The sequence below is a fragment of the Capronia epimyces genome (genome assembly GCF_000585565.1).
Source record: "Capronia epimyces CBS 606.96 chromosome Unknown aczIQ-supercont1.4, whole genome shotgun sequence".
Taxonomy (NCBI): domain Eukaryota; kingdom Fungi; phylum Ascomycota; class Eurotiomycetes; order Chaetothyriales; family Herpotrichiellaceae; genus Capronia; species Capronia epimyces.
Genome location: NW_006912907.1, coordinates 1315804 through 1331038, shown reverse-complemented (window position 1 = coordinate 1331038; position 15235 = coordinate 1315804). Strand labels below are relative to the sequence as shown.

The window sequence follows — 15235 nt, the reverse complement described above, 5'->3', positions numbered from 1 at the left end:
CCGCACGGCGCCCATAGAAAACTAATCCGGACTAATACGAAATAAAATAACGACTCGAAGGAGAAATGGGCCCCATGTGCTTCTGATCATGCTGAAACGGCTTTCTTATGGGCGCATGTAATAAACACAAGGGAACAATCTCATACATTATCAGCCCTCGATTCATCTCAATAGATCCATCAGATCGATGCAAATGCCGACCGCCTTGAGCATCATACTACGTTCCCATATCCCACAAAAGAGTCAGACATCCCTATAACCACCTCTCCCCAGTCAGTGATCACTTGTCACTGGTACTGATGTAACTCCACATTGTCTTCCGCATAGGTTGTATGTTCTGGATATTGGACAAAGACCTCGGGACGCGATCCAGAGTTGGCTGTCCTGGCTGGCCAAGGTAATTGATCCAGCGTCCCGGCCAGCGTCGTATTTTGTCTGTGAGAATCTCCGTACCTCGCACGCATCGCGGATGATATCTGGTTAGGGTACCCTAGATAGGCGCGAAAAGATCATGCGCGGTGGCTCCAGCGAGTCCTACTTCGGAGGCTAAGGCTTCAAACGCCCCGGGGAGTAGTCATAGACTCCACTGGAGCCTGGTCCGAAATGCCAGACGGTCCCTGTTGTAGAAGATGCTCTGTCGTTATCTGCCCTGAGTTGTCATGGGTGGCATCTAGCCAGGGCATGGCGATCTCTCCCATACCACCGAGACAGGGCATTGCGGTCTCTTCGCTAGAGGTGGCATTGGCTTGGTCAAGAATGAACAGTCCCATCGGCAGGGCCTCGGGGGTTGACTCATTCTGTCTCCGTGGTGAGGATTGCACCTCAGTTTCTGGTGGATCGAAGACTTCCTCTTCGACCATTCCGCCCCGGCGCAAAGACTGAAGAAGGAAGACGCCAAAAATGACTGCGGTGGGAGGTAACTGATAGATGGAACGAGAATAGAGAAGCTCGAAGGGCCGAAGGGCTGGACAAAATGTCTGATAAGGTACAGACAAGGTCGCCGGTTGTGAGATGCATATGTACATACAGGAGGCGTAATTAGTATCGAGTACTCCGTACCCAGACATATTCGCACTTCCAGGCGCTTCGCTTGCTCCGACGTCTACTAATAGTCTGTAGGATTGTAAAGACATTCTGCTCCCGCCGTCGATGTGTAGCTGCCTGGAGTGGTCATCGGGTTAAGAACAGCCACAGCCTTCGGGGCAGATGCACTTGAAGCCCCTTGCGAACACAGAGTGGCCATATCCCCAGTATAAGCGACGAATCTCGAGAGGATGATATCTGGCAGGATGATCCAACCTCAAACCGAACAGCGCCATGCCATACCATACCTTCTGACGTCCAATTCATGCCGCAGTTGAATGGTTCGAAGATCCCATCAGCCAAATTTGCACGAGAGTTGCAGCGTGTGGCTCGTCTAGCCTAGAGCCGCTCTCAAGCTTTAGGCCAGCTAGGCTGTTTTGTATTCCAGGCCCACGCGGTCACCGTTTTTAGAGATTCATATGATGAAGTCAAGTATTGCCAAGCTGCCGTAACCGGCGATAGCTCTCCAAATGAACCACGTAAACGAGAATCTGCAGTGTCGGGTTGAGAGCGGGGAGTTGTGTCTAACTTGTTGTCTAGGAAGTGCACAATCTCGGAACAAAGCTCAAACAACCGAGTGGTTTCCTTGATGACGTCGTCCTTCTCGTCGTCTCGAAGGAGCGAGGCTGCGGCCAGTAGTCTTTCCTGAAATAACACTTTCAGATGTTCGCCTTCCGAATCCGCGGTTGCATCGCCATCAAACTCCCAGAACGACAGTGGAATGGGTGGTCCATGCCAGAAGCCGGGACCCTGCGAGACAAGCTGCCTCCGGATCCATCGCCCACCATTGAACAAAGCAAGGTACATGGCCCACGCATAGCCTAGCAGTACATGAGGCCTTGCAGACAGGAGGCCCTGTATGCGCGAATAGAAGGCTTTGGATTCGTGCTCGAGAAGATTGACCTCTTCCGCGGCGGACCCTTCTAACCTTGACTTGATCGTCTCGATGTCTTGCTGTAGTCGGCTAGTCCGTATAAGTTGAGGCAGATGCAGTGTATTGTAGATCTCCTGGAACCGGGGGTCTTGGTCACCACTGGCAAGAGACGCAGTGAGAAAATCCTCAAAAGCAAAATAGACCTGTCCAAAGGCAGCCATGCCTTTAGCATAGATGAGGGGATTGTCCGCATGAGGAGACAGACATAACAGTAGGCGTGTGGCTATCAGGGTGTTGAGGGCGTGGTGATTTTCGCGGGTCGCCGCACGGAGTTCCAACGGTAGCGAAGGTCGCGTAGTAGTATCCGGAGACGATGCGTGAGCCATACTATGGTATGGTTGACGTCGTGTCCTAAGGAGACCAACAGTTGAGCTGAAATATCCAGGAAAGTGGTAGCACAATAGGTAGTAGACGAAGATGGGGAGGAAGATAGAGCAAACGACGATACTCAACCACTTGCTGCCATGGCATAGGCATCGGATGTCGCCATGATGGCGATATCCCTGTACGGAGCACGGGAGTATTCACATTCCAGCCGGGCGCAGTCGGTTCTGACGAGTGTGACATGGCCACGACACGACACGGCGCACGCCGCATGACGCTGCTGGCAGTTGTTAGCACGACGATTAGGGGTGCTAGTGCGATCTTGTCCGCACTAGTGCTACTACATCCGTACTAGTTTCAGACTAATACACGCATGCCGCGCCCTGCTCCTTCCGTCCATCGTACAGAGTACACGAGTCAGACTGGGGTGATGTCGCCCGGCGGTCACGAGTCATGACACCGCATCGATAACCCCTTATCGAGAAGGGCGATAACATCATAAGCACGTGACTGGAATGTTTTCAGTCAGGAGGCTATCTTTGGTGGGACCCTTGGGAGGTTGAAATATCGAACAGGGGTTGCAAAAGGCTACATTAAACAGAACATAGCTGCTGTTAACCACGGAGTACATAAGTCTCGTTTCCCTCGTCAGCTTGACTGCAAGGACGGTGTTTGCGCTGCATCGATAGCGACGGGCCTTTGCAAACGCCCTCGACCATAACAATGGCTGTTGGGGTCGCTATTCTCGGTGGAGGTAAAGTTCTCTTTGATATGATGTTGGGACAGTGATAATGACTTTGTTAAAGGCATTTTTGCCCGGGAGGAGCACAAAGTACGCGTCGATCCAACCAAGAATCTTTTATTTGCTGACACGTCGACTCTTACTTTAGCCAGCTGTGGAGGCTGCAAAAGACCTGACCTTGAAGGCAGTTTATTCTCGGTCCCTCAAGTCTGCTAGGACGCTTGAAGTGGACGAATCCAAGATTGATCTCTACTCGGATGACGCCGGGGCTGGGAAATCACTCGATGATCTCCTGGCCCGCACTGATGTCCAAGCAGTCATCATCGCCCTCCCCATCAAGAATCAACCAGACTACATTCGCAGGGCATTGCTAGCAGGAAAGCATGTCCTGTCCGAGAAGCCCGTTGCCGAGAGCGTGAAAGACGCTGTTGATCTCATCAAATGGTATCGCTCTGAGATTGCTCCCAAAAGCGTAACCTGGGCGGTGGCAGAGAACTTCAGATACCTGAACTCCTTTGATTATGCTGCTGCAGCCGTCAAAACCAAGGGCCGGCAGTTGACTTTCAGATGCCGCATGCAGACTCTGGTCGAAGGAGGCAAATACTTCGAGACTTCGTAAGATAGTCCCGTGCTTCAAGCAGACAAAGACCACTAATACATGACAGGTGGCGCAAGACGCCTACACACCAGGGAGGCTTCTTGCTCGACGGAGGCGTTCATACTGTAGCAGCCCTTCGACTGATGTTGGGTAAGGACAATCCGCTGGTCACACTGTCGGCGCATTCTGCACAGCTTCAAGAGCATCTCCCTCCTGTCGACACCGTCGAGGCCACTGGCAAGACCAAGAATGGCGCAGTGGGTACAATTTCCATGTCATTTGGGACGACCGCAAAAGGGAGTGAGTGGAACATTGGTTCCGAAAAAGGCTCCGTTAGCATCTCCCGTGATCAAGTCACAGTTGACGGCAAAACCGAGAAAGTCGAGGATGAAGGCACAGGGGTGGCACCGGAAGTTAGGAAATGGGGAGAAGCTCTAGTAGCCGGCACTAGCAATGAGAGACAGTCGCCTGAAGAAGCTCTCGCAGACCTGGAGCTGATTGAGGTAATGCTGCGTAGCGGAGAGCAGGGCGGGGTACCGATTAAGTTGGAGCACCAGGAAGTGTAGTTCATCGAATCCGATGGCCGGCCCTGTCAAGTACTCGGTCTCAAACGCCCATGGATGTCATAGAATGTGGACTATGATCATAGATACCTTACTCGATGGTAGTGAGTGGCACGAGGCTCAAATTCAAAGCTGGATCAGGAATAAAGACACTAGTCCCAGAATGGACTAGTTTCTGATACCAGTCGCCCACAAATTTGGAACTCTTGGCGCAGAAATTGAGCGATTGCAAGTGCGATCTGGAGGAGACAACGACTTCCACCACAACCTCTTGCATCTGCTTCAAGTGCAACGGCCAATACTCGACAAGGTTCGAATACTTACGCACACAAGTCTCCTCTTCGTCACTGACCGTTGCGCAGATGGTTTCCGCAAAGAAGCACGTTCCGATCGTCAAGAAGCATCCCAAGAAGTGGAACCGTCACCAGTCCGACACATTCAAATGTGTGCCCTCAGCATGGAGAAAACCAAAGGGTATTGACAACCGAGTTCGAAGACGGTTCAAGGGCCAGATTGTGATGCCATCGGTATGTGAATTCAATCTTGCACGATTTGAGAAGGCAATGGAACGCACGAAGAGTCTTCAACCAAATGCCACAGGAAGGCATTGAAGCCTTAAAATATTTGTGCTGACGGGGAGGTTTTCCACAGATTGGTTACGGCTCGAACAAAAAGACTCGACATTTGATCCCCTCAGGCCACAAGGCTTTCCTCGTCCACAACCCTCGAGACGTCGAGCTCCTTCTCATGCATAACAGAACCTACGCCGCCGAGATCGCGTCTGCTGTTTCCTCAAGAAAGCGAATTGAGATTGTTGCAAAGGCGAAGGCGCTGGGTGTCAAGGTCACCAACGGCAAGGCTAAGATCACGACCGAGTCATAAGCTGGAAGCTTCGGAGACGGGGGATGCAATTGGTGGTTGTGCTAGTAGACAATGATTCAATGAACGGTCCGTTACAACAAAGCCCTGCTGGTTTTACGGTGCATAAAAATGGACCGCGCCGTCCTGCGGTTGACAGCCGGGTTATGGGGATGGTACGGAGCGTGCGGTCAAAGATGACAACACGAAGAGAGAAATCAATACTATCTCAGCCACATCTGGTCTCGATCATAATTTGGGTGCACCCTTCTCCTGCTCGAGAATCTGTGCCAGTCCTTCCCTCATACTAAGTTCCATTCCGTCCCTCGCTGGTCGTCGTCCTTTGGATTCCACAAAGACATGGACTGAGCCTCCAACAGCTTTCACTTGCTTATCACCTTGCTCAAAGACTCCCACTTCATACATGACACTAGACTTGCCCAACTTGACGACCCTCAGTCCCAGATCCAGCACTGATGGATAGCTGACGGATCCAAAGTAGTCACAATACGTGCTGACCACTAAGCCAACTTGCTTCGAAGTTGCAGGGTCCATACCGCACCTCTCTATCAAGTAGGCGTTGACTATTGAGTCAATCAAGAAGGAGTATATGCTATTGTTCATATGATGGTAGACATCATTGTCCGACCTGTACGACAAGTCAGTGTCATTTGGTGCGGCAATTGGCAACAAGACCAACCAGCGAGTTCTGTAGTCGAGATGATAAGGATAGTCATCGGGCTTCCTTTTCCGTTTGGAAGATACATCCAAGCCTAACATCGTCCTCGGAGAGTTCAACCAGGCTTTGTTGGGTACTGGAAAGAGAAAACGAATTCTCAATTGAATCAAGGGTGGCCGCCACAATAGTCCAGTGCCGCGGCTAAGGGCACCCGCCACGACAGGAAAAATCTTGCTAGGTAAACACTGCCTTCCTAAGAAGTGTTTGGCGACCACTCCAAACTTCCCTGGGAACCTCCACAAAGTATCCCTGGCTCCCTCACCACGCGTGCTTGCCTATCTGGCAAGCCGCGGCCGATATCCAAGCCCGAGTATGGCCTTGACGATACCCGAAATAAAGACTAAATCTTTCTACGATGACAGAAAACCACTCGAAGAACCTCCGTCGACCGTTGTGACCCCATGCGATCCGTGGCCTCGGCCGTATTACATCGAGAACGGTCTACGGCGGGTCTCGCCCTACCATTTCACATACAACACGTTTTGCAAGCAGCGATGGCGCGGACGGGAGATTCTGGACATTTTCGCATCCGAATTTCGAGACCGGACCCGCGAGTACTACAGAAACGCCATCGAAACCGGACAAATTGCGCTTAATGGGCAACCATGTACAGATATTCATACCATTGTGAAGAACGGGGATGTCATCTCGCATACCCTACACAGACATGAACCTCCGGTCACCGCACAACCGATTCGAGTCATCCACGAGACAGACGAGATGATTGTGATTGACAAACCTGCTGGTGTGCCTGTTCACCCCGCCGGTCGATACAACTACAACTCGGTTGTCGAGATTATGAAATCAGAAAGGCACTTTGCCTTTAAGCCTCTACCTTGCAACCGGCTCGATCGTCTGACAAGTGGGGTCATGTTCATCGGGAAAACAAGCAGGGAGGCGGAGGTGATCAGTGAAAAGCTACGTGGGCGGACGGTTCGCAAAGAATATGTTGCAAGAGTCAAGGGCAGATTCCCAGACGGAGTGGGCTGGGCGGGTGACTCGATGCGCGGTGGTATCATCAAATGTGAAGAGAGTATTCTCCAAATCAGTCCGATCGTTGGCCTCAATCGAGCTAGAGCAAGTGGAAAATCTGCCAAAACGCTATTCCGGCGGGTAGCATATTATCCTCACCGGCCTCAAATCTTGTCAAATACTGGCGATGGGCAGGGCTCGAAGAGCGCATCTTCCGTCGACAAAGTCGCTCAACCGGGGCCCGCAATCTCTGGTAGCGAAGATGAAGGCTACAGTATTGTTCATTGCCTGCCTTTGACGGGCCGTACACATCAAATTCGAGTACATCTCCAATTCCTCGGCCATCCCATCACGAACGACCCCATCTATAGCAACAGAGCTGTCTTCGGGCCGGGCCTGGCACGGAATGAAGCAACGGGTGAGAATGACGAGGAGATCATTGCGAGGCTGAAAAAAATAGGGAAGACCGAGGTGTCAGATTCAGTCTCGTACGAACAGGAGCGGCTGGCGAAGCTCGTGAAGCAGACGCAACAGATGACCGTTTCGGATGCAGCCAGATTAGATGAACCATCGTCCGTCGTCTCACAGGCCGATCCAAACTTCAAACCATTGCCAGCCGGTACTCTACACGCCGGATCACTGGCAGGGTCTGGCGAGAACCCCATGTACGATGATCCGCAATACGGTGCATTCGTGAAAGCCCATGATGAGATGGTAGCCGACTACAATAAACGAAAAGGAGAGAAAATGACGGGGGAAAGATGTCCAGTGTGCGACACGCCATTGTACTCAGATCCCGGACCGCACGAACTGGGAATATACCTCCATGCACTATCCTACGCAGATGTAGCTGGAAGCTGGAGTTATCGCAGTCCTGCGCCGCAATGGGCCCTTCCCCCGAAGGGGATGGATGGCCCCCGGGAGATCGGTAGCTGGGAGTATGGTGGTGATGAAGTGCTGGACATTGGCGATGAGAAAGAGGAGGAGAAGTTGAAGAATCGCATGGGGGCGAAGAAGAACAAAGAAGATGATTGAGGTTTAGCCTCTGAGCAATTCCTGCCGATGCATTTAGGTGTTCGGTATGGAGTATCCATACAACTTTCAGTGTGCACCGAAATAGGGTCAGGACTTGGTCCCTTCCACTTCCAGGCTCACATCCAGACAGTCCAGCCCCCTCAATTCATTTCATTGAATAGTCGCAAGCCCTGGGACGTGGCTCGGGGCATGAGGGTCAAGGCACCCTCACTAGTAAGATATAAGCATCCTAATGGAGCGTTAGGGGCGTCCGCGCTAGCCAAGTTTAGGGGTCTGGTCCCTAAAGACTGCCCGGGTAGGTATGTTACGTAGGTGCTAAGGGGAGACCAGTTCATTTAGCCAACCACCGGCCTTTCCATTATTGCCGGCCTTTCCCCCCTGCCACCCGTTACAGTACGGAGGACCTAGCTTACGGGCAGGTAAGGTACCTCCTTAGGGAGTACGTGTAATTACCACCGCCATCACTCAACAGGTGGCGGAGGTCTAGACAATACCTCATCTTCCGTCTACCTACCGAGTAATTACTTCCTCTTTCTCCCCTCCCCCGATCGCGGTCCCCCCAGTCCCCCAGTCCCTCAGTCCCTTGATATCATCTCCCTGGTCGCGTCGTCGATATCCCTCTACCGACCACACGGCAAAGCCACAATTGGGGCGGCTTACCTCGACTCTTTCGCGCTCATCTTCGTCTTCAGTGTCCATCCAACCACGCGCGGCAATACTGACAATTATCGCATCGCCATCCTCTACGGACTACTCCTCTAGCTTGCGCAACAAGCCATCTTCCGAGATCTCCAGCCTCATATCCCTCTCCTACTAGTACGCTCTCGCGAAACATCACAATCACCAAGAGGAAGATGCGATCTTTACCAGCAAAACGGAATCCGTTGGTTGCGCCTGGCGCGGCGCCGTCCTGTGAGAAATGGTGGCCGGCAAATGCAATCTATAGATGGAACTGACGGTTGAACAGATGAAGAATTGGTCACCCGCAGGCGGCTCGGCAAGACAAAGTTGACTGTTAAGCCTGGGCAAGTAGGGACCTCGAACGCGACCAAGGCGGAGAACCTGGGCCCCTTCGAGTATGCACACCTCCGGGCTCCTCTACCAGACGACCTCACTGGTTCCGAGATCTTTTCGACTCAGCAGAATCAACCTCACCCAGAAGGATACTTTCTGATGGTATGCTTGGAAATATAAAAGAGCTCCCCGCCACGTCTGACATTGATCACAGAGGAGAAGCAAGGACGGTTTCGTGAGCGCGACTGGCATGTTCAAGATCGCATTTCCCTGGGCAAGTCATGCGGAAGAAAAGGAAGAGCGCGACTACCTTAGGAGTCTCCATGCCACTAGCCAGGACGAGGTCGCAGGCAATATCTGGGTAGCTCCGGAGTTTGGTAGGCTATCCCATCCACTGGTTGACCATTTTGAACTGACAATACGTGATAGCTCTCCAACTTGCTGCGGATTATGGACTGATGGAGTGGATTCGTGCGCTACTCGATCCAGCCGAGATGTCGCAGACACCTTCAAGCTCCAAAAAACCCATTGCTGCGCCTCCCAAGTTTGAGTTACCGGCGGGCAAGACCAAGCTACCACCTCCTACCAAGACGCCTCGTTCGAGAGCCACAAGGTCAGCTTCTCCGAGCAAGGCAGCAAGTCCAACGAAAGCCAAATCCTCCCCACGAAAGAGACAAACCAAGGCCCAGAAGGAAGCCAACATCGCCAACGCAAATGCTGCAAGCGCAACTCTGCAGTCGGCGCTGGATGATGCAGCCTCTGTTGCACACGGGAGCACCAAGACTGACTCGCCGGCCCTGCCCACTGAATCAGTTTCTGACGAGGATTTGGTCAAGGTTCAAGTGGATCAAAAGGTTGAGGTTGATGGTACCACAGAGACCACGCAAACGAATGTGACGGTCGAGCTACCGCCAGGATCGCCAGAACTGTCTCTACCTGAGGATCCAGAAAAGATACTGGAGACTGCGAGAAAGATGGTAGAGGAAGCCAAAACTTTGGAAGGATCCCCGAAGTTCTCCAAGAAGCGGAAGGCCCAAGCGCTTGAGCCGTCTGATGTCGATGCAGAACTGCCTGTGCAACCAACAAAAAAGGCCAGGATCTTGGAGGAGAAGTTGAAGAGGGAGAAGGTGAGGAATAGGGCAGTATTAGGTGTGACGGCGACATTGGCGATCGCGTAAGTTCCGGTACCCTCCCTTCCAGCGAGCTCTGTTCACTAACCGTTCCAGTGCTGCAATACCTTACTTCTTTTAAGCGGGGGTCGGAAGGTGTCGAAACGCATTTTTCCCATTCGGTTGTTTTCGGTTTGAGATACCTAATGTTGAGAATTTTTTTACCACCATCAAGAAGATCTGGAGACTAGCGGCAGGGTATCGCGGAAGAGGTTTCTACTATGGCCCAGGCAGCCATTTGGCTCGATATGTTCCAGTTCCCGAAGTCTATAGAGACGTTCTACGCCGGCAACGTTGCTTCGCCTCTTCCAGGAGTCGCAGCTGCCCGTCGAAGACGGAGATTCAGATTTGACCAGAAGACGAAGACTTCGGCGCGTTTTTGTACCAGAACGTCAACAAAGCAGATTTGTCCCTTCGGAAATGAACCTTGTCGGCAGATATGCGAATAGATCGGATGGCAGATCGATACCCCTCATCCAAGTATGTTTCGGGCGGGCTCTAAGGAGCAAAGCAGGTACAAAGGATACCTACGTGTATATATACAGTACCAGAGGAGGTTTAGGCTGAACGGAGGCACAGTTTAGCGACCACGACCATGACCACAACCACGACCCTTTTTCTTTCAGGGGGATGCATTGCCATTGAGACACCAGCTCCTCGCATGCGAAGAGGCTTGGGCTTACATCTTCCAAACTCGGAGTTTTGTACGAATCTACAGGACTCATAGAGCAAGCCGCTTAAGGCTTCGTGCCGCTGATGCTACATACTCAGTACAGCCTAGGCCCGTCCACCGTTTTAATATGATCGGACCCATCAGACTCGGCGCCATAGATCGAGCGCGTCACCGAAAGCAGATTGAAGAACAGAACAGCAAGAGGTTTGATGCTCAGTTCGACGCTTGGTTTCGATCTCGATCTCGGGCTCGATCCATCTGGCATCTGGCGGACTCGAGACAGCTTTCCGTCCGTCCGTCACATACGTGTACATGTATGATATGGATCCGATGCCTGACACTTTGACACTTCGGCAGCACTGTCAGTGACAGCTGTCGCGTCGCCACCAAGGACAGTCGGGGAATTTGAAGAAAGATGCGTCCTTGACAGCGTCTAGAAGACTGTAGACAAATTGATGGCCATTCACTCGCTCTTACTTTCCACAACACATAGCTGGTAGCACAACCGGTGCCATACTTCAATATGATTATCATTATTATAACAAGCACCCCTATGTAGTTGGCCAATATTATCGTAGTGTCGAATCATGTTTATCCGGGATCAAATCTTGTATCCAGGTGTCGTATAATGCACATTTCGCATAGTTGGTGGGCGCCCGGACGCCTAGACCCTCGTCGTCAGACCTTTCCTTCAGAGCCCCGTGGCTGCAGTGCAGAACATGGTCGTAAGATAGCAATTCCTGACTGATTCCTCGATTGTTGCGTAGTGCGCGGATGATTTTGAGCCAAGAGAAGATGCAATGAGCTTTGTGATAACTTGTTGACATCCATGCACCACCATGTTCACCTTTGCGCATCTCTTCATCCGATAGGGTGGTCTTGCCTTCACCGTCCGCATACCACGTCCAGTTTCCTTCAGCAAGGTATTTTTCGGTCAGAACGCTGTCGTAACATGGTTCTGGGACCCAGTCTTGCATCATAACGTCGTACACACAGCCCTTGGCGCGGGCTTCTTCAGGGTTATGCCCGCAGTCGAGAATTTTGCCAGCCAAAGGGTTCACACTCCCGGTTTCCGCTTCCACGTGCTCGACAGAAGGAGTCTGCTCGGTGGTTGGAGTGGGAAGTGCGAGGCCGGTCGATGAGGTTGTGGATATAGGAACACTGGCTGCTGTACTGCTACTAGGTTGCGGTGCAAAGGAACCACGAACGATGAGAAACATCGCTCCCGCTCCAACACTAGCTGCAATGAGATTGCACAGCAAAAATTTCCACCATGATGAGATGATCGGTGTCCGTTTGTGCTGAGGCACATCCGCGATGTCATCGCCTTCCTTGACGAGTTCGTAGCGGTGACCAGAGGCCATGGCTTCTGTCAGTGAAAGTTGACTTCGAGATGAGGAACGTCGGAAAAAGAGGGTCGAGACGTCAGGTTGTCAGGTCGGCAGGTTGTCAGATTGGCAGATTGGCAGGTTGTCAGGCTGTGCACGGTCGGAGGGATACAGGACTGATTCCTTGCATAGAATCTTGGTCCTGGATATGAGGTTGGTGAGGAATTATTGACGAAACCCCTGGATTAATCGAGTCTATCTATAACGAGTGTGAAGGTCTTGATGAAAACAGGAAGGCCGAAGGCCGGATGAGAGGGATTTAGCCCATCGTGGTAGGGGAGCGGGAGAAGAGGAGCAGAGGAGCAGAGGGGCCGAGGAACACTGGGGCTGAGGAGTAGAGGAATTAATTACACTAGTTAGGCACCTACTAATAGTAACTCTGTACTAAACAGAGCCAACAGACGGCAGCCACGGCCAAATAGTTGTGCAAATTTCGCTAGCGCACCATTTAGCCGACAGTACCAGAGCCATGCTTATTTCGCGCATTTATCCACAGACGCGCTCTATTAGTTGGTTAAATTGTACACGTCGCTGTCGAGGTCGCTGTCAGAGGTCATCGACGGCGACCTTAACAACAACGAACTCCGCGTCTTAACGCGACGTCTCCTCCCAAATGAGGCTGGGCTTGGGGCAGCTGTCACTCATCTTATGAAGCAACTACTCGGAGCTTACGTGCGACTCACCGCGACCGTGCCGCTGTTATACCGACTTGCCCTCGCCCTCACCTACACCCTACACGCTTACCTCGCTCACCTTCCTTACCTTTACGCTTACCCTTTATACTAAACCCGATCCACCGCAAGCGACGCCGGATAGGACCTTGATATAGCGGCGGCGCCGACCGTTCTCTGTTAGACGTCCCCTCGTTTAGATAGACCCGCCCTTCTACCGATAAAGAATTCAGTAGACTTTTATTCTATACAGATGCTTCTAGCTGTACAAACTTGCTTGTGCGTCTAAGAGGTAAGCCGGATTTTTCGTATGCCATGTCAATCATTTTCGCCTGCGCAAGGCTATCCTCATTGCTGACCCAGAGCCCGGAGCCTTCCCTCCCTCGAATGTGGTTGACAAACTGCTCGAGCTGATGACGATAAGAGATCCAGGACGGTTCACCGGGCTGATCAATGCCGATGTCTCTGAACGTGTAGATCTTCTTGGACTCTTTCTTTGTCCATCGTTTGACGACCTCGCTCGCTGACTTTCGAACAATAAAGTCGTCCTCGATGTCGATGCGATGCCAGGTTGCCGACATCAGGAAGTTGTTCAGGGTCAGCTTCCGGACCCGTAGCAACTGCTGCCCTCGAGGGAGTTTGTCGTCTTCCACCGGGATCTCCTTGTGAACAACTGTAACTTTGAACGTGGGGAGAGTGGAAGCACTTGCGCGCATGTCCATGACGGCCTCGCCCACAACATCACCAGGAAAACGGAAGGTTGCTTCGGCAGCCTCATCACAGAGTTCACTCACAGGAGACTTTCGCACGGTGCACCTGGTACACTCTTCGGGTTCGGCGCCCGTGATTTCCCGCAAGACACACATGACATATGTTCCCAGCTCGAGCATGTTGCCGCCGCCCAGTTCGTAGTTGAACTGGTTGCCGGTCCTGGGGATGATGTACAAGGGCAGCTTGGCGACGGAGATGACGCGCTCAAGGTTCGGGCGGTCGACTAAGGAGAGGAAAAACTGCCACGTCGGCTGGAAACGATAGTGGAATGCTTCGAGCAGGATGGGAGCATTGGGCTTCTGCAGCAGCGGAGAGTGGAACAATGCCTCAGCCTCGCTCGCGTTGGCAACTGCCGGCTTTTCCAGGAGGACGTGCTTGCCCTTACTGAGGGCCTTCAAGGCCCATTCGCAGTGCAGACTGCAGGGAAGCGGGATATAGACAGCGTCGATGGACGGGTCATCGAGGATGGCTAGACATACGCAGGCTGTCAGTCGGCGCGGCGCGCACATACTACCAGAGAAGGGCAGGAAAGACCGTACGTGCCTTCATAGCTGTCATGGACTTGGGGGATGCCGTGCTTTTTGGCATAGTCTACAGCCTTCTGCTTGTTGCGGGCCGCCACAGTCTGGATGATCACTTCGGGATGCGTCTTGGCCGGTTTGATCAATGCGCTTGATCTGGAGACAGTTAGTACTCTATGCCTCATAAACACAAAAGACCGGCGGTCACTTGGACGACTCACGCGATCCTGGCCGCGCCCAGAATACCAAACTTCAAGGCGTTGGTTGACTTGGGAAGCTCAGAAGGAGAGGAAATCTGCCAGTTGCGGGAAACGAAAGAAAAGATGGAAGTCATCTTCAGGCCCAGTCTCCTATATCAACACGTTCAAGGCTGGTCTTGATTCTTTCGAGTTATGTGCTCTTAAGTGGTTTGTGAAGTTGTGGAATGATAGAATGATAGTAGGTGATGGAGGACGCAGTGGCTGATTTATATCAAGGACTCTAGCATCTCTCTGGCTTAGGCAAGTCATCCTGGATATATATCCCGATGCGGCGACACTGGCTGACACTTTTTCCATCTCTGAAGCCTCGCTTTAATGTATGACTCCGGTATCATCACATATATGGCTTACAGTAGTATATCGGTGGGCTGACCTTTTTGCCGGTTACGATCTAGCTCAAGATATCCAATCTGCCATTGGCCCATAGCCTAAGGAGCCCCTTGGCCCCTTTAGTGTTCTTGCAAGTAGCCTCGTTGGCTCCGAGGGCCTGGCTGACATTGTTGCCGTTTAAGGTCTGGCTTAAGGTGTCTAGTTTGCTCATGGCCTGAGCTCAGGGATGACAAATGCCAGCATCTACCGACATCTCACCTGGCTCACTGCCTACTACCAGCCTTGCTGGCCGTGTTTCTTAACGACCATGGACGTTCATGTGCCATCCCGTTGCTCCTGTACTTACGTGTGTCCTTCATTCTGTCCTATGAGGCTACGGATCCACCATGTCGGCGTCCAAACCCGAGCATTGCAGCGCCACGGCGATCAGAGACGTTCCAACCGCCGCAGATGAAAGGAGACAGCGGAAGAGAATGCAAAATCGGTTGAACCAAAGGGCATTCAGTGCGTGTTTCGTCTTGACAGTTCCATTTGGTATTTTAAAAGTCTGGTGAGCCTGACTGTTCTTGATAGGGTCTCGGACCAGAGAA

The 15235-nt window shown here is 52.1% G+C and overlaps 8 protein-coding genes across 8 annotated transcripts; 4 read left to right on the top strand and 4 right to left on the bottom strand.

The window, feature by feature from the left end:
* Nucleotides 1-1434: 1434 nt before the first annotated feature.
* A1O3_05106 (uncharacterized protein) lies at nucleotides 1435-2343 on the bottom strand (the record flags this gene model as incomplete). The annotated part of the gene is made up of 1 exon (XM_007735233.1): nucleotides 1435-2343. The coding sequence occupies one exon, from the start codon at nucleotides 2341-2343 to the stop codon at nucleotides 1435-1437; it is 909 nt and encodes a 302-aa protein (XP_007733423.1).
* A 721-nt stretch (nucleotides 2344-3064) lies between these two features.
* Nucleotides 3065-4247, top strand: A1O3_05105 (uncharacterized protein; the record flags this gene model as incomplete). The annotated part of the gene is made up of 3 exons (XM_007735232.1): nucleotides 3065-3095; nucleotides 3236-3698; nucleotides 3749-4247. The coding sequence occupies 3 exons, from the start codon at nucleotides 3065-3067 to the stop codon at nucleotides 4245-4247; spliced, it is 993 nt and encodes a 330-aa protein (XP_007733422.1).
* Nucleotides 4248-4606: 359 nt separating this feature from the next.
* A1O3_05104 (60S ribosomal protein L32) lies at nucleotides 4607-5126 on the top strand (the record flags this gene model as incomplete). The annotated part of the gene is made up of 2 exons (XM_007735231.1): nucleotides 4607-4771; nucleotides 4896-5126. 2 exons carry the CDS (start codon nucleotides 4607-4609, stop codon nucleotides 5124-5126), a joined length of 396 nt encoding a protein of 131 aa, XP_007733421.1.
* Nucleotides 5127-5351: 225 nt separating this feature from the next.
* A1O3_05103 (acyl-CoA thioester hydrolase) lies at nucleotides 5352-5882 on the bottom strand (the record flags this gene model as incomplete). Its single annotated transcript, XM_007735230.1, has 2 exons — nucleotides 5352-5751; nucleotides 5803-5882. 2 exons carry the CDS (start codon nucleotides 5880-5882, stop codon nucleotides 5352-5354), a joined length of 480 nt encoding a protein of 159 aa, XP_007733420.1.
* Nucleotides 5883-6153: 271 nt separating this feature from the next.
* Nucleotides 6154-7848, top strand: A1O3_05102 (pseudouridylate synthase; the record flags this gene model as incomplete). Its single annotated transcript, XM_007735229.1, has 1 exon — nucleotides 6154-7848. The coding sequence occupies one exon, from the start codon at nucleotides 6154-6156 to the stop codon at nucleotides 7846-7848; it is 1695 nt and encodes a 564-aa protein (XP_007733419.1).
* An 854-nt stretch (nucleotides 7849-8702) lies between these two features.
* A1O3_05101 (uncharacterized protein) lies at nucleotides 8703-10040 on the top strand (the record flags this gene model as incomplete). Its single annotated transcript, XM_007735228.1, has 4 exons — nucleotides 8703-8760; nucleotides 8816-9024; nucleotides 9077-9239; nucleotides 9292-10040. 4 exons carry the CDS (start codon nucleotides 8703-8705, stop codon nucleotides 10038-10040), a joined length of 1179 nt encoding a protein of 392 aa, XP_007733418.1.
* Nucleotides 10041-11273: 1233 nt separating this feature from the next.
* On the bottom strand, nucleotides 11274-12068 carry A1O3_05100 (uncharacterized protein; the record flags this gene model as incomplete). The annotated part of the gene is made up of 1 exon (XM_007735227.1): nucleotides 11274-12068. One exon carries the CDS (start codon nucleotides 12066-12068, stop codon nucleotides 11274-11276), a length of 795 nt encoding a protein of 264 aa, XP_007733417.1.
* A 940-nt stretch (nucleotides 12069-13008) lies between these two features.
* On the bottom strand, nucleotides 13009-14389 carry A1O3_05099 (uncharacterized protein; the record flags this gene model as incomplete). Its single annotated transcript, XM_007735226.1, has 3 exons — nucleotides 13009-14003; nucleotides 14069-14211; nucleotides 14277-14389. The coding sequence occupies 3 exons, from the start codon at nucleotides 14387-14389 to the stop codon at nucleotides 13009-13011; spliced, it is 1251 nt and encodes a 416-aa protein (XP_007733416.1).
* Between the last annotated feature and the right edge of the window lie 846 nt (nucleotides 14390-15235).